Genomic DNA, 18,081 nt, shown 5'->3' with positions numbered 1-18,081 from the left:
AGACAAAGGGTACCAACTCCCCTCAGTGAAGGTGACTTTGGTGGTATTGTGTCCTAATGGGATTTCATTTTGTAGTTTTTGTCGTGGTGGTTGTGGTCAGTATACTTAATTACTACTTTTACCTTTTTCTTCTAAAATGGCATTAAGAACAGATGAGCTATGCAACAGTACCAAGTATTTCTACTTCAAAGTTGTGCAAAAACTGCCACACTCTTGCTCAAGTGTCTAAGTATCCAATGGTTACAACGGGCTGCATGAAGCTTTGTCTCCACACTGCAGGTGAAGAAACAAGGAAACGGAAGCTCAGCTAGAAGAGAAACGTTACGAAGAGCATCACACCCCGAGTAACCTGCCGAGGTCCTCCAAACACCATCCTTAGTGGTTTCAATAAAATGTCACTAACCACTCACCCCAAGCCTCCATTTTCCTTAAGAATGCAGTAGAATAGCGTGAGGATCGTCTGATTATAACGAAGCCAACTTCTATCTTAAATACACAGGTGTGTGCATCAGCAGTGTTCTGTGATAAGAACACAAAACATGCTTTTGCTTAAGTTATGATTCTCATAGTAATGCACTTTTAAAGCCTTCATTTCATAATTTGGTAATTAATATCCACATGAAACACAATGCTTTGCTGAACATACAAAATGTATTTGCATTATGATTATGAAACCTGGCTTTTGCTGGTAACTTAAACCTAACAGTCGCGCACGGCTCAACCAGCTCCAAACAAGGCTGTTCAGTGGTTATTACTCTGCAGCATTACGGGCCTAAATTTCAGTCTGAATGGCCACTTTCAGGTCCACTGTCTGCTGTGGGTGGTTGTTATTTGTTTCTTTCAGGGCATCGCCAAAGCACAGATCCCCACCAGGCTTCACCCCGCCTCTGCCGGTGCCGTGCTCTTCCATACGATTCGGCTGCGGGCCTTCTGAACAGGAAGCAGTTTTGGAAAGCAGAGAACTGCTGCACTGATGGGGTGAATTCTCCAGACGGTCATTTTCCACCTCAGGAAGGGTGTTCACAGTCACAAAGCGGGCGTGACAATCCGTGGAACCGTGACTACACGACGTTCTCATGCTTTCCAAGTCTGAACAGCTAAATTCAGAAAAATGACTAGAGTGGGAGTCGGCTACAGATGGCATACTGTCACTGAGGGACGGCACCTCAAATTCACTGGAGTTCGTGCTCTGCTGTTCCAGTAACTGCGCATCCATGTCCTCTCTGGTCTCGTTGATCTTCATGTTCCCCTTTTTCCTCAATTTACCACTTTTTGATTTTTTCCCTGCGGTAGCTTCTTTGGACCACTTGGCGGCACCAGACTTCCCTTCAGGCAGTGCACCGGCTGGCGCTCCGGGGTGGCTCCGGGCACCACTGCTGTCCTCCACACTGCACTTGAACGGCTTTGACTCGATGTCCACTTGCACTTCCATGCTGTTCCCTTCTCTGCAAGGAGACAGACAAACATGAAACTGCTCTGGCTTCGCTTTGTTCTGGTGGGACCAGAGTGCAGGGAGGGCCTTTCCTATGAAACACCAAAGCCTTATAAAGAAGCTTCTGGAACGTCCCAGGGCAGGCTACTCTTCTAACACAGATGAGGGCTGTCTTTAGCCAGGTGGTGGTGGTGGTGGAGCAGCCTTTGATCCCAACACTCAGGAGGCAGAGGCATGAGAATCTCTGTGAGTTTGAGGCCAGCCTGAGCTACAGAGAGAGTTCCAGGACAGCCAGGACTACATAGAGAAACCCTGTCTCAAAACAAAACAAAACAAACAAAAAAGGCCTGTCTTTTTTCCTGGTTTTTGTTTGTTTGTTTGTTTGTTTGTTTTTTAATATGCAGCGCTGGCTGACCTCACTATGTAAACAAGGCTGGCCTTGAACTCAGAGATCTGCTTGCCTCTGCCTCCCAAGTGTTGTGATTAAAGGCGTTCACTGCCATGAACAGCCCAAAACGACTGTTTTCATGTTTCACTTTTTAAAAAAAGATTTATTATTTTGTGTATTTGTTTGTACCTGAGTGTATGTATGAGCAGGTGCCAGCAGAGGCAAGAAGAGGGCATCAGATCCCCAGAAACTGGAGTTACAGGCAGATGTGAGCCACCTAATGTGGGTGCAGAGCTGAACCCAGGTCTTCTAGACCAGGAACAAGTACTCAGCTGCTGAGCCTTCTCTCCAGCCCCTTAACGCTTCAAGTTTTAAAACAGTAGTGGGGGCGGATCTCTGAGTGTTTGAGGCCGGCCTGGGCTACCGAGTAAGTTCCAGGAAAGGCTCCAAAGCTACACAGAGACCCTGTCTCAGAAAAAACCACACACACATACACACACACACACAAAAAGTAGTAGTGGGTACATTTACTGCTTTCTGTTCTGGGCATGACCATCATCACGACCTAGCTTCAGAACATTGTTCACTGTTTACCGGCCCCAAACCTACGTTACTTAGAAGTCAGTGCCCATCCTCCCTCTCCCCGGTGCTCAGCACGCACAGATGTCCTTTCTAACCAGGCAGGTTTGCTCCTTTGACACCTCACTGTTTTCTTGGAGACCTGCCCAGGGAGAGACAGTTCCCTCTCAAGGCTCAGCAGCACCTCCTCTTACCTGTCCAGAGGGAGGTAGGAGTTGAGGATGGAGCCCGCCATTGCTCTGGTACTGGCGCTGTCACTCACTGTCCCCAGGCTCACGGTGCCGGACTCCCCACTTAGACTGTGCCGCTCCTTCTGGACATCTGCTTGCACCTCCAACCTTGAAGAGGAGGCACCCCATCAACTCCAGTCGTGTACAGTTCAGCAATCACAATACATATTGAAACTGTGGACACTAGTTTTTCAGTTCCCACTTACTTGATTATTCAGATTATACTGTGGTGTACTAAACAACATCAGAAAGAGATCAAAAGAATACTACCAAAAGGAAAAACAAAATAAAACAGATCTGAATTTAAAGACCTCCAGTATATTTTCACTAGGATGAAGTCCTTTGTCATGTTTCAATACAAACTACAAAGTCAGAATATATTAATCAATAAACATAATAGATCAATTAATAAACAGAAAATCCTCCACTAACTGGGTGTAGTGGCAAATGCCTTTAATCTCAGCACACAGGAGACAGAGGCAGGCTGGTCACTGTGAGTTTGAGGCTAGCCTGGCCTATATGGTGAGTTTTAGGCTAGTCAGTACTACACCAGGGCTTCCGCTTGCACTCAAACTGCCAGTCAGACCACCAACACTCCCTTCTCCTATGCTGGGGTTGTGCCTTGCTTCTGCTACTGATGTTGTATCTAGATGTAAAGTAATTCAGGAACTGAAGGAAGAGGATTACTCATTTTCCCGCCTTAAACTCCCCCAGGATTTCAGAAAGGACAGCAGATGACAGAGTACAAATCACACTCTATCTCAAATAATAATGAAAAGAAATCCTATACTGAAAGGGTGCTGATAAACAACTTCAGCCCACATTTGATTCTGCAATGAGAGGTAACAACATATACCACTACAACTTAACTTCTGTCCAACTGTTACCTACCTAAAATAAGATAAATACAACTTTTAAGTCATCTACCTACCTCCATATAAAAAAGCTAATAAACAGAACAGTGAATAGAGAAACAAGCCCCCCACGGTGAGATCAATGTTCATTTCTCCTCCTTATCAACAAAGGACTTGGTGAGAGCTGACCATTATAACTTTGGGATGCAGCAGGCAGACTATTCCAGTCCCGCTTCATCCGTCTCGGGTCTCCTGACTCCACTTGTTCCCACTCCTAACATCCAGCTGTCACCACAGAAACGGTCTGGGCTAAGCGTGGCCTCCCCTTCAGTGTTCACAAAGGCAGCTCCAGCACTCACTTATCAGATCAACTTCACCAAGTGCACGGTAGTTCTCAGGACTTACCTTTTATTCCAACGTAAGTACCAAACACAGTGCTTTTTAACCTTAGGATAATTATCATGCTTTGTATTCAGATTTTTCATCTAATTTATGTCTTGTGTGTAACCAAACAAAGCAACAGCTATCTCTTACCTGTTGAAACAACTGACCATGGCACTTCCCGACAGACTTCCTGTTATGCTAGCCCCAGCTAGTGCCATGGTGCTGGCTGTCTCACTCAGGTTGTCTCTGATGGTGCCAATTCGATCCATGTGGCTTCCGCTTGCACTCAAACTGCCAGTCAGACCACCAACACTCCCTTCTCCTATGCTGGGGTTGTGCCTTGCTTCTGCTACTGATGTTGTATCTAGATGTAAAGTAATTCAGGAAACGAAGGAAGAAGGATTACTCATTTTCCCGCCTTAAACTCCCACAGGATTTCAGAAAGGACAGCAGATGACCCGGAGGACACCCACACTCACGTGAGGTCAGGCCCAAGGAGAGCTACTGCAGGGAGTACAGTTCAATCTGAGACCGGCTCTAAATTTAAGAAGCTCACTATTTGTTGTTCCTGTTATTAAGTCCAGAAGATTTAGGAATTTTAAATGAACAAATGATTTAAAAGGCCTTCCTTGCCAGCACTAGGTTCTAGTGAGAGATCCTATTCTCTAGATCAGTAAGATTCGGACAAAAGTTGATTTCTAGATACAGTTCACACTTCTAGTTGTCTATAAACTAGCACAAGATGTGTTATGATTATATTCTAATTCTACAGCACTACTGAGAAATGCACGTATTTATGTCAGTATCTGAGTTCCTAGTACAGATCCAGTCGTGTGACCAAAGCGACGAGGAAATCCAGGAGAGGGGAAGGAGGTGGGAGTGGGGGCAGGGCCAGGGTGTCATTTCTGCACACTGCTTCACAGCATGACCAGGGAAGGCCTCTCGTAAGGTCCCACTGTATGACTCAGAGGCCTGAACAGGTGAGCCATACAACTATCCCCAAGAAGAGGATTTCAGACAGGGGTAACTACAAGTGTAAAAGCCCAGAAAGAGCTCTGAGTATTAACTGTCCTCTTCAAGAAAAGGTGGTATAAGACAGGACGGGAAGGGCAGAACATGAGAATAAGGACTGGACACCTTGCTCCCCGTGTAGACAATCAAGAGACTTCAAGAGAAGGAACACAAAAGGAAAGTGACAGGGTTCTGATGACCTGGCTGAAACACTGTAGAGGTGCACAGGGGTACAAAAGGGCTTCATTCTTAGAGATTACAAAGACAAACACATGTGACAAAACTGCTGGACACAGAACAAGCAAGCTAACAGTTCTCCCAGCAGTGTGTAGAGCCTTTAGTCTTCAATACCTCTGCCCACTACAGTTCTAATTTGTACTTCTTTGAATGATACAGAAGACAATTTTGGTTTATTGACCATCTGTAATTCTTTTAACTGCATTACTCTTCACACCCTTTTCATACTGGTTTATAATGCATCAAGCAAACCCTGTATGAAAAGGTTCTCATTAGTCCCAAATGTATTCTCAGTAAGAGTTAAGCACCAGAATCACGCCATCCTCTCTCACACACGCCCTTCACAGGTCCTTTCACAGCTATACTTCTGGATGAAAACCACAGGCCGCCAGGCATGAACCTCTAATGCCAGCACATCTGAGGCAGAGCAAGCCTGGTCTACACACCAAAGTTCAGGCCAGCCAAGGCTACACAGTGAAACCCTGTCTCGGAGAGGAGAGGGAAGAGGGCGGGAGCGTGTGAGCCAGTGTTCATACAATGAGGCCGAGATAAAGGAAGATGGGGAAAACACATTTCTTCCTGTTGGGAGGACTTACCCATCGCCGTGTTAGCTCCACCAACATTTATGTCGTTCTCATCATCAAACTCAATCCTCACTCCTTTCCCATTGCCTGCTGAGACTCCACAACCCCCACTTCGGCAGAGGGAAATGGGAACAACGCCATAAACATAGGCTAACATAATGGGAACACCAATGCCTAAAAGGGAATTAATTAAATTGCATATTAGAAACCAAAACCTGAATCACGGAATATGAGGTGTAGATCTTTTCAGGAGAAGGTGCACAGGGTTCTAAGGAACACAGCAAATCCAAGTCCCCAGGTGGGCTGCAGGTAACAGAGGCAAAGACAGATTCTGTGAACTTTTTAAGTGCAAGTCTCTGAACTCAAGCGGAAGGAAGGGCTATCCATCAGCTATCCTAACAACAGGTTCTTGGGGATTGAACCTAAAGGCCTTATATGTGTGCCTGAGGCATGTGCTGTACCACTGGGCTAGAGCCCTGGCCCTAAAACTAGGTTCTGGAGTCTACAGCACTTTTAATGAAGTTTCTGTGAAACCTCCTCTAAGTTCTACTTAAACCACCCTTCATGTTAAAAGTAATCCTCATAGCAACATACTAGTTAGAAATCCCTCTTCTGTCAACTTCCCAAGATCTGAGGTAATGTTTTAAAGCATGCTCTTACCTACAGTCACTGCAGCTACCACCGGAGATACAATTACTGACAGCGTTACACCACCTGCTATGGCCAGATTCCGCTTGTGTTTTGAAACATCTTTGCCTTCATAGCGATTATGAATCTTAAATTTAAAAGGAAATGGAAATTTAGAGAAGAAAAACATTGTATGTTTAGTTTAAATGAAAGTCTTTTACACACAAGAAAGCTCAAGTCACTTCTCACACAACTTCAAATGCCCTACTTCAAGGTAACCGCAGCGTCACACCTCGCTCCTAAGGACCTGCTCACAGAAGGCGGGCAGCAGGGGCTCAGGAGAATCAGGCTGTGTCCCAAGTTCACCACCACCCGTGTGTACACTGCTAGTTCAAAGCTGGCCCACACCATGAGACTCTCTCAAAAACAATACTAGAGTTCCAGAGGTTTCTTTCTAAATAAGACTCCTTTGCACCAGCCCCCAGGAGAGGGTGCCAATCTTTTTTACTCCTAAAAGTTGAGTCTAAAAAGGCACTGTATGAAACAATTATCACTTAAGTAAAACTTTTTTTCAGACACCTTTTTATGGCAGAAAATTATTAACAGGTAACCCCAAATCCTATCTACTTATTTACAGTTTAAAAAGGTAAAGACAAAAATAATGGTTACCAGAGAATAGGAGTTAAATCTACTTAGCATCATTGCACAGTCCACATTAATAAATACAATTATTACCACAAGAATAGCTTGTGACTTATTACATGAAACTGGGAAAGAGTTTAGTAGCTTTCTTCTCTGGCCCTGCAAGAGGCAAACTAAAGAAGGGTATTTTCCCATCTGCTTCACGACACCCTGTGAGCAGCCTCCAAACCACACAGTCAGTCAGTCAGTCTCTACAGTAAGATGCTAGGTCCTTTCTACGTTCTTTTTCCTGCAGCTCCTCTCCAGGCCGTTCCTGGACACAGTCCTGTGGCAGAGCCAAGCCAAGCCTACACATACACAGGGTAGGTCTGTGAAGACAGGCTGCCGAGGGGAAAACATCCTCCATCAACCAACTTTTGCTCCCACCCCCCTTCTTCCTTTCCTTTATTTGGAGACAGGACCTTGTTATATATAGTCCAGGCTGGCCCCCAAAGTACTGAGATGTACACCACAAGCCTATCAACTCTGGCATCCTTACCCCCGTGTGGAGTAACAGTGACCACATCATCCTATTATTTTTGGTTCAACTTAACTGTTTGCTAATTTTTTTCCTTCCAGTTTCTTCCATTTTTTTAAAAAAACTATTTATTATATGTGTATGGGTATTTTACCTACATGTATATTTGTCTCATGTATGCATGTGCCCTGTGGCCACAGAGGCCAGAAGAGGAGGGCATCAGATCCTTGGGATCAGAGTTACAGACAGCTGTGGGTTGTCTGCTGGCACCGGGACTCTTCTGGAAGAGCAGCGGTGCTCTAGTCACTAAGCCCTCTCTCCCCCAGACCCCAGACTCTCAGGTTAAGAACTGGCATCATGGAGTGCAGGCCCTCCTCAACTCACCATGTAGCCAAGGATGATCTTCTGAGCCTGCGTCTCTATCCCATAAATGCTGGGCTTATAGGCATGTCTAGCTGGTTATTCTTGTAGCATTTTTTACTTTTGTTCTAACCAAAAGCTCAGTTTTCAGGCATTTCCTTGACTTACTAGGTTCTCCTGCTAATGCAGATCCCAAACACCACAGAAAATTCAAGAATGACTCCATCAACTCGCCTTTAGGTGCGCGTGTGACTAACATCAGGAACAACAAACAGCTCACAACTTTGGACAGACCGCGGACTGGCTGGCCTGTAGTCTGCTGCAGCCTGGGTTAGTTTCGGAGTACTGGGTCACCAGTACTCGATAACCCGCTGCCACGGTGTATAGTCTCTCGTTTCCCTTCTACTTCTAAGTACCCGAGCAAATAGTTTTGCTTTTTGTTTATTTTGTATACAGTGTTCTGCCTGCACGCCATAAGAGGGCACCAGATCTCATTACAGATGGTTGTGGGCCACTATGTGGGTGCTGGGAATTGAACTCAGGACCCCTGGAAGAACAGCCAGTTCTCTTAACCACTGAGCCATCTCTCCAGTCCCATAAATAGTTTTGCTTTTGATAAAAATCTTTTGGTATTCTACATGAAAAATTATTAAAATCAGTTTCTGTCCTGGTTAACTTTTTTGTTAACTTGACACAAGCTAAGAGTCATCTGGGAAGAAGGAACCTTAACAGAGAAAATACCCACACTAAGCCTGGCATAGTAGCACATGCCTTTAATCCCAGCACTCAGGAGGCCAAAGCAAGCAGATATTTGAATTTGAGGCCAGCCTGGTTTCAGGATGGAAGAGGGGCTACATAGAGAAACCCTGCCTGGAAAATTTTTTTTAAAAACGCGAAGGAAGGAAAAGAAAATGCCCACACTAAATTGACTGGTGGGCATTTTCTTGATTAATGATTGATATAGGAGGGCCCAGTCCACTGTAGGTGGTGCCACCCCTGGGTGGGTGGGTGGTCCTGGGTTATGTAAGAAAAGAAGACAATAAACAGCATTCCTCCAAGGAATGTGCTTCAGTTCCTGCCTCCAGGTTCCTGTCCTGACTTCCCTCCATGATCAACTGTGATGAGAAAGCTAAACCAAATAAACTCCTTTTCTTGTCAAGTTTTTTTTTTAAGTCAGAGCAACAGTTCTCATACTGGAGATAATTTGTCTTCTCTGTAGTGCTGGGAATCAAACCCTTGCACACGCTGTGTGAGTGACGCCACGCTGTGCCGTCACTCACTGAGTTTAGAGGGTTACTTACTTAAGACCCTTCTGAAATAAATAATCAACAGAAATATCTCTGTTCCTCACCAGTCACAAACAAATTTTTTGTTTTGTTTTTGTGCTGTCTATGATCTAACACAGAACCTCCTACAAATTAGGTAAGTACCTACCAAGAAGCTATATGCCTTTCTATCAAAACTAATTAAAAAGTGTTTTTTGTTTTGTTTTTCAGACTGTATTGAGGGCTAGAATTGACGCTCAGCAGTTACCAGTACATGCCACTGCTCTTGCCAAGGACTGAGTCTGACTCCCAGCACCTACACGACAGCTCACAACTGTCTGTGACTCTAGTTCTAGAGCAGTGCTTCTCCACCGTCCTAACACTCCAACCCTTTAGTACAGTTCTTCTGTTGTGGGGACCCCAACCATACAATTATTTTCATTGCTACTTCATAACTGTAATTTTGACACTGTTATGAACTGCAATGTAAATATTTGTGTTTTCTAAAGGTCTTAGGCAACCTCTATGAAAGAATTGTTTGACCATAAAGGGTTCACAGGCCACAAATTGAGAACCTCTATTCTAGGTGACCTAACGCTGTTTTCTGACCTTTGCAAGCACCAGGCACACATGGTACACAGGTATCCATGCAGGCAAACACTCACGTCAATGAAATAAACGCAGCTGTCTATGGCAGAGGATCATTCTCACCCCAGGTTTAGTAGCACAGCTCAGAAACAGAATTAAAGGACACAAAGGAGACAGTTGGACTCAGCCTAAGTACTGTCTAATAACAGCGGCCATCTGGCAATAGCACCGGCTTCCTCTCGAGTTGATCCTTTCTCCAGAACTGAAATCTAGGATGGCTTCATACACTGAATTCATTCACCTGGGCCCAAATCCCTTTTCTAAACCACAGTATTAGGCTGGCAGGATGGTTCGGAGGGTTAACAGTATTTGCTGTCAAGCCCGAGTGTGACCCTGGAACAACACAGTAGAGGTTAAAAAACCAATTCCCGCAGCTGTCCTTTGATCTCTACTCATGTGTCCACACACATACTATAAGCAAGTAAATGTAAAACTCATTATTTCACCACATCAATTAGAAGCTAAAATACCTAGGGTGCTACATTAGGATCAATCAATGGCTGGGTGTGGTGAAACACACTTTCCCTCTGGGAGGCAGAGGCAGGTGAATCTCTGTGAGTTCCAGGCTAGCCAAGACTATATAGTGACTATACAGTGAGACACCCCTGCCTCCCCAAAAAAAGACTAATGCAGGCTTATAAATCACCTGCCATTAAAGTTTGGGCTTTTCAACTATTAATTCCCCTCTGAAAAACTGTTCTCTTTGTTCTGACTGTGTTAGGATCATGTAATTTCTTGACATTCAATTAATTTAATTTAGATGGCAGCAGGCTTCCTAGTACTTCATAAGTTGTCCCAGACTCTCCAAAAAAATTACTGCTTAGCTAACGATGAGAATGACAGGGTCAGAACATGCTGGGTCGGGTTACCACACAGACTGTTGTAACTTGTAAACTGTGCGTATAAACAGCAGCATATAATGGAGGTGGAAAGGCTTTGAACTGAAGAGTAAAGAATTAAAGAACAGGTTAATTAGTTTTTGCTTGAGGGCACGCATTATTCAGCCATGAATTTCTATCTTAAAGATCTTACAGAAATAACTTTAAAAGGATATACCGAAGAGAGAACAATGTCAATTATCCTTCAAAACTTTATACCAGGCATTGGATCTGTAGTGCAGATTGTAACAATTTTAAAGGAAGGTTGCTTTTTATGCACACATATTAGCTTGCCAAACACTGAGAGTTTACTGTGTAAAATGGGGACTTTTGTTAGTTTACTTATTTATTTTTGAGATATATGAGCTGGCTTCAAACTTGCAGTATCCGGAAGATGACTTTGAACTCCTGAGTGTTGGAATTACAGGTATGGGACACCATACCCAGTTTACGTGAATCAAATCCAGGACTTCCTCCATGAAAAAAAGTCTACCAACAGAATTACATCCCCAGTCCAAAACTTTCATAATCAAAAACTAAAGCCAACTCCTGTGTTAAAATAAAGCAAAGCCCCCCCCCAACCAAAAAAAAAAAAAAAAAAAAAAAGCGGGCGGTGGTGGCGCACGCCTTTAATCCCAGCACTCAGGAGGCAGAGGCAGGCGGATCTCTGTGAGTTCGAGGCCAGCCTGGGCTATCAAGTGAGTTCCAGGAAAGGCGCAAAGCTATGCAGAGAAACCCTGTCTTGAAAAACCAAAAAAAATAAAAAATAAAAAATAAAGCAAAGCCACTTCAGTTCTAAGGAGATGCGCCAACCATCTAGGAGAAGAGCTCACCTTGCGGCCCACATAGACAGGGATGCCAATGATCATGGCAGGGATGGCAATGCCGGCTATCAGCGCAATCCCGACCGGAGCGCCCACAAGGGTCCCCAGCTGCCACAGGATCTTCTTCTTCCGGCTCCAGGGTTTCTTCCCCCAGAAAGTACAACCTGATGGACTGAGAGGAAAACTATATAGTGACTGTTCAGAACAGTACAACAGGTAACTACAACACACCAAAGCAACAACGGCAGAAGGGAACGTCTCTCATATTTAACCCCCCCCCCTTTTTGTATTTTGGGTTCATTTAAAAGCCAAAATATTAAAGATCCAACTTTAAAAGTTACATGAACAAGACATTGCTAGTTATGATTTAAAATTTATCCATAATTCTCCATGACCTTCAAAAACCTCAGTTTCTGAAGACTATACTGATGTAAAATAAAATGTTTATTTTATCTCCATTTTAGGCACACAAATATGTAATTACATCATAAATTCATGTTGGGGCCTAAATGAGAAAATTTATTTATAAGAAAATTAAGAGCTGGATTAATTATATAGAGTAGCAAATATTAGCACTAAAGTTCAACAATAACAATGTAAAAACAAAGGAACCTCTATTTCCTATCTTTGCCTTGTTATTAATTCTAAGTTATTTAAGTATAACTTGGTAGTTTTTAAACTTACGTAAATAGGAATACAATCCATCTTTTTAAGTAGCTTATAAACCTCAGGAATAAAAATGCTTAGGTTAATACTGTGTGGTGGTTTGAAAGAAAATAGCCCCCAAAGGGAAGTGGCATTATAGGTGTGGCCTTGTTGGAGTAGGTGTGGTCTGGTTGCAGGAAGTGTGTCACTGTGGGGCGGGCTTTGAGGTCTCTTCTCAAGCTTCACTCAGTGTGACAGTCAGTTGACTTCCTGTTGCCTGCAAGATGTAGCACTCTCAGCTCCAATACCATGTCTGCCTGCAGCCAGTCCTCATGATAATGGACTGAACCTCTGAGACTGTAAGCAAGCCACACCAATTAAATGTTTCCTTTATAAGAGTTACAGCAGTCATGGTGTCTCTTCACAGCAATAAAACCCTAAGACAGAAATTGGTACCAGGGACTGGGTTATTGCTGTGATAGGCCTGACCATGTTTTTGTCTGGAGGAATTTGGACTTTGGTACTTGGGTTATGGACGAAGTGGAATGCTTTAATTGTTGCTTACTGAGCCATACTAGCCATACATTGTTCTTGTGATATTTTGGTGAAGGAAGTGGCTGCCTTTTGCCCTTTTCTGAAGGGTCTATCTGAGGCTGAAGTGAAGAGTTTTGGATTAATTTCATTGGCAGACGAAATCTCAAAACAGCCTAGTACGACTCTGTTGTGTGGTTTCAGTGGTAACTCTAATGAAGATTTATAGTGTCAAGGGGGAAGAGGAGCAGGGTCAATTACAAAATGTAAATTTTGAGGAGAAAAAAAGAGCACCTGGGAGTGGAATGTAGCTAAATCCTATGTTCAATAAGATAAATGGATTAAGAAATGGAATATAGAGAGTGGTGACCCCAGGGCAAGGTCACACCCAGCTAAGTTTCCAACTTGTGAAGATGAATTAAAGGAAAGTTTCGAGCTGGGTGTGGTGGCACACAGAGATGCAGAGTTTGAAATTTGCCCAGCTGGTTTTCAGTGTTGTTTTGGCTCAGGATTTCCTTGCTTTGCTCCCTTTCCTGTGTTTTAGAACAGTAATGCATATCCTGTGCCACTGTATGTTGGAAGTATGTGATCTGCTTTTTTATTTCAATTTTACAGGGGATTACAGTTACAGACTGCATGAGTCTCAGAAGAGACTTTGGACTTGAAACAAGTTTGGGACTGTTATGGACTATGGGGACTTTGGAAGTTGGACTGAATGTATTTTTGCATTACGATATGGCTACAAGCCTTTGGGGGTCAGTGAAATGTGGTAGTTTGAAAGAAAATGGCCCCCAAAGGGAGTGGCACTTTTAGGAGGTGTGACCTTGGAGTAGGTGTAGTCTTGTTGGAGGAAGTGTGTCACTGTGGGGCAGGCTTTGAGGTCTCTTTTGCTCAAGCTTCCCTCAGTGTGACAGTCAGTCGACTTCCTGTTGCCTGCAAGATTTAGCACTCTCAGCTCCAGCACCATGTCTGCCTGCAGGCTGTCATGCTCCTCCTCATCCCGAGGATAATAGAAACCTCTGAAACTCTAAGTGAGCCACCCCAATTAAATGTTTTCTTTATAAGAGTTGCAGTGGTCATGGTGTCTCTTTATAGCAATAAAAACCCAACTAAGACATACTGTTTTCAAAACAAAAACTCTGATATACAATGTAAAGTCTATTCATAAATAGTTCTCTCCATCAGCTTACCTTAGATAATGTAAATCGGATATTTCTTTCATACACAACCAACAAAACTCACAACCACAGACAGCACATGTCATATGATTGCAGCTCCCATCATTCATCTTTATTATGTAAGCAGCACATCGTGGGCACGGCTTTATATCATCAGCTATGAGGAACACAGACAAGAACATTTAAAGTGTGTAGAAATGGTTTCCAGATTAGCCGCTGTAACACTGCCCAAACAAATCTTTGCAATTACATTCATTAAATGGCAATTTTAGCCTGCTGCTTTTAGCATAGAAAACAATTTTTTCTTTCCTTTAAGAAATATACCTTGTACTAAATTTTCAGGTTGTAACCATTGTCAAATATGGTAGCAAAGCAATGAGAACCAAGAATAATGATAGAGGAATTCAGACTCCTGTATCAGCCCTTTAGTGAAGAGGCACCACTAGGGAGTGATCACTTCATAGTCACCTAAGGCACTGTACACAAACATTCCCTTTTCTATTATAATAACATCAACTAAGAACACTATAGTTTATAGAGAATAGCTTTAGAATAAATGTAACCATTCTTATCCTCATGACTGCTAATAAGCAGTCTCCATCTTTTCTGTTCATTTATTCAAGAGTTGTTGGTGCAACTACATGTATACTAATGTGCTACAAAATGCACAACAATGCCAAGTTAAAAATATTGTGGTAGATAACCTTAGGTATCAACAAAGAATAAGAGTTATACTATCATTCAGAATTCTAGCTGCTCTTTAAATAACAGCCTACAGCTATCTAACCATTACCATTATCCAGTTATATTGTCTGTCTATATGTAATTTTTTAGAAAATGTATTTACAATGCTAACCACTGAGTTTAAGTATTTGTTCATGTTATTATTTTATAAACATTAAGCTAATATTCTATTTTCATTTCTGCAAGTTTTATGCTCAGTTTTTAACTGCTTTATCAATGAATTCAAGTTTTCCTTAGTGTTTTTTGAAAGGCTAAAGTTGTTTATAACTAAGAATTAGTAAGGCTCACATTAAGTGTTTTAACAATTCAAGCTATTTTGAGCAAACCAACAGCTCTAAGCAGTCAAAGACAAAGAGAAATGATTATGTCTAGAATATAAAATATAAAATGTAAAAGTATTTATAAATTATAAATTATGATTTAAATGACCCAAAGACTATAACATTTGTATTATAAATTTTAAACATAGGGTAGACAAGAAAAAGGCTAGCTTTTATACCTAACACAACAAAAAAACTTTCTGATGTACACATCAAAAAGAAATACTAATCCTATCTGCTTAAGAAGCAGCAAACATAAAATTGTAAACTTACCTGAACCAAAATCCCTGATGTACATGGCATGATATCATTAGTTTAGTTAGTTTGGTTATCTTTTCCAAATGGAAATCAAACTGATACTACCTTTGCAGAATTTGCTGGTTATGCAAGGCATTCCAGTATAACATGGCTACTACATACACTCTCCCATGGTGACTACTTGGAGGAAGCTCAATGTTTGTTTAGATAACTAAGTTGTAATGCTCATTTAAAAAGTAACAAAAGCCACTTCAATGTTCTTTTTGATTTAATGCTGGTTCACACAAGCTCCAATCTCTAGCAGATTTCTGTGGTGTTTCCATATCTAACATTATAAGAACATGTATGAGGCAGAAATATTGCAACCCTACTGACATAAGCATTGTACTGTCTTCATTTTTAAGAAGAGAGAAGCGCCTTGCTCAGGTCACACAGAGGAAGAGGAGAGTCTGGAACTTAAATTCAGTCCAGATTCTGAATAGTCCTTTCTATTACCCTACATGCCTGTGCGCCGTGACCAAAAATACCTCCTCCACTCTTCAAGAGAACACCCAATGGTTAGGGCTAACTCTTCAGGAACAGGTCCTCGCTAAAAAAATCCTTCTGGATCCTTAACTGAATTATCACAACTACTGCTAATATCTTTGCATTCTCCTCAAATCTTCAGGAGAGACAGAAACAAGCCATTAAGCAAATAGGAGTGAAAACCCAAGTATATTATATAAATTATTAAACCCATATTAAAGCTTAAAAGACTTTTTCTCCAGCAGGATAAAGTACATGACAGTCTCACTTTTTTTTTTTTACACCAATTTCTATATTTTAAATTTTTTCATTGTAATTATCAAGACAAAATGTTTTCTAGGAATTAAAATTCCAATGAACAAAGAAAATTCTGTTAATAGGAAATAGTGACTTTTTTTGACCATTCAAAGAGCATTAAGAAATCTGAGGTTTTTTTAATTAATTTCTTTATTTTGAGATTTATGAGATGTATGCTTTACAAACAGATCCCTAGGTAATTTTTAATTTCCTTCCCAAAGACACACTGAAGTTCTGTGTGTCTTCCCAAGTAAAGGATGATTTTTATGCCCTTACTCCTAGACCGATATATCTAAAATGTTTTAAATTTCACAAAATACTTAAAAGATTAAACTTTTGTATAGTCTTTATACAAACAGAAATAATTGTAAATTGTTCTACTCCAAATTACTATTTTATTAAATGTGTTTACATGTTCTGTGTACCATGCACTTATGAGTAACAGGTGCAGACTGTATCCAGTGGTCGAGTACACAGAGTCAGGCAGCTTTCTTTTTCTGCTGTCACTGACAATAAAATCTTTCCAATCTCAGAACCACTTTCTGGATTTATTAAACAAAAACACATCAAGAATAAGGTTTCTAGGACAGAAATATGTAAAACATAAAACCCACTTAACAGGAAAGGGAAAATAAGGTAAATAATGGTAACTGAATATTCTTTACGTTAAAATCACCAAGCAATCTCTATGTGTCAACTAACTTTCTGAAAATCACACAGGGACTGACTGGGCAGGTGGCTCAGTGAGGAGAGCACTTGCTTCAAGAGCGTGAAGACTGGGTTTGAACCCCAGAACCCACACAGTCAGACACTGTGCACACACCTGCGATCCCAGGGCTCCTGTGCTGAGACAGAAGGCAAGGACGGGAATTCCTGCAAGTTCACAGGCCAGCAAGCCTGACATACACAGCAGAGAAAAACAAGATACCTGTCTCAGACAACCAAAGGTGAGGACCAATACCCTACATTACTCTCTGATCTCCACTCATTTTCACACACACACACACACACACACACACACACACACACACACACACACACACACACACTATAAATAAAAACAGACATACTACCTGCTGCTCCAGACTCCTGGCTGTAACTAATGGATGAAGAACGTATCGTCCTTAAGCGTAAGCTCTGGGCTCTCTCTTGCCGAGCAGCATCGCAGGTCTGGTTTGGGTGCCAGACCTGCTTACAGTGGTAGCAGAACTCTGTCCCGCAGCCTTCTCGCCCACAGGTTAGTTTGGGACAGCTGGCACATCCAAACGCTATCACGGCATATCTTGAAAGACAAGGAAAATAATTTAAAATGTGACACCAAACAAGATAAATTCAGTAAAAATTTAAGAAACGTCCAATTAAAATGCTACTCAGAAAACACTTTTCAAATATGCATTAATAAAATATCATAAACCCTAATACAACCTCACCAACATGAAAAAAAGAGAAAAATGACAGTTCATAAATGAAAATAACATAAATACCTTTAAAAAATTCTAAATTCTTTACTTTCAAATTTTACCTAGGTGTGGGGGTGCATGTCTTTAATTTCAGCACTCAGAGGCAGAGGCAGGTGGATCTCTGTGAGTTCAAGGCCAGTCTGGTCTACAGAGTGAGTTCCAAGACAGCCAGAGCTACATAGTGAGACCCTATCTCAAACAAAACAACAACAAAAAACAATGTCACATAATAATTTAATAAAAATACTTTATTTGAACTAAAACAGGGTTCTGGGATCAAATACAAGATGAAGAGTACATTTATGATTAGCCTTAATGTCTATTCTCTGAGTAAATATTTTGGATACTTTAAATTTTTTTAACTTAAATTTGGGTACTATTAGACATCTGTCCCAGAGAAATTCAATTTTCTTCACATCAACTTTCACAGCAGATGTATTCATAATAGCTCCAACTGGAAAAAGCCCAGCTGTCCATCAACAAGCAATGGTTAAACTGTGGTGCATACATGCACACCACAGAATACTACTCAATCAAATGAATGATGGACACAAATAACAAGACAAAGAAATCTCTGAGGAATTACCTGAGTTAAAGAAAAGTCAGTTTTAAATGTTACAAGCTACATGCTTCAGTGTATGTAACACTTGAATGACAAGGTTT

At 41.7% G+C, this 18,081-nt stretch overlaps 1 protein-coding gene across 3 annotated transcripts in view; it reads right to left on the bottom strand.

Moving 5' to 3' along the window:
• Positions 1–632: 632 nt before the first annotated feature.
• The window catches only part of Rnf19a (ring finger protein 19A, RBR E3 ubiquitin protein ligase), a 44,746-nt gene continuing 27,297 nt past the window's right edge, over positions 633–18,081 (bottom strand). For all 3 annotated transcript variants that reach the window (XM_076555913.1, XM_076555914.1, XM_076555915.1), the window contains 8 exons: positions 17,032–17,240; positions 13,827–13,971; positions 11,470–11,632; positions 6,360–6,474; positions 5,712–5,873; positions 4,018–4,231; positions 2,594–2,737; positions 633–1,445 (listed from right to left, as the gene is read on the bottom strand). In XM_076555913.1, coding sequence (XP_076412028.1) covers positions 773–1,445; positions 2,594–2,737; positions 4,018–4,231; positions 5,712–5,873; positions 6,360–6,474; positions 11,470–11,632; positions 13,827–13,971; positions 17,032–17,240 — 1,825 coding nt within the window. In that variant the 3' untranslated portion in view covers positions 633–772. The remainder of the gene's footprint in view (positions 1,446–2,593; positions 2,738–4,017; positions 4,232–5,711; positions 5,874–6,359; positions 6,475–11,469; positions 11,633–13,826; positions 13,972–17,031; positions 17,241–18,081) is intronic.

The sequence above is a fragment of the Peromyscus maniculatus genome, chromosome 20 (assembly GCF_049852395.1).
Source record: "Peromyscus maniculatus bairdii isolate BWxNUB_F1_BW_parent chromosome 20, HU_Pman_BW_mat_3.1, whole genome shotgun sequence".
In the NCBI taxonomy this organism is placed as follows: Eukaryota; Metazoa; Chordata; class Mammalia; order Rodentia; family Cricetidae; genus Peromyscus; species Peromyscus maniculatus.
This window is presented reverse-complemented; position numbering and strand designations above follow the sequence as displayed.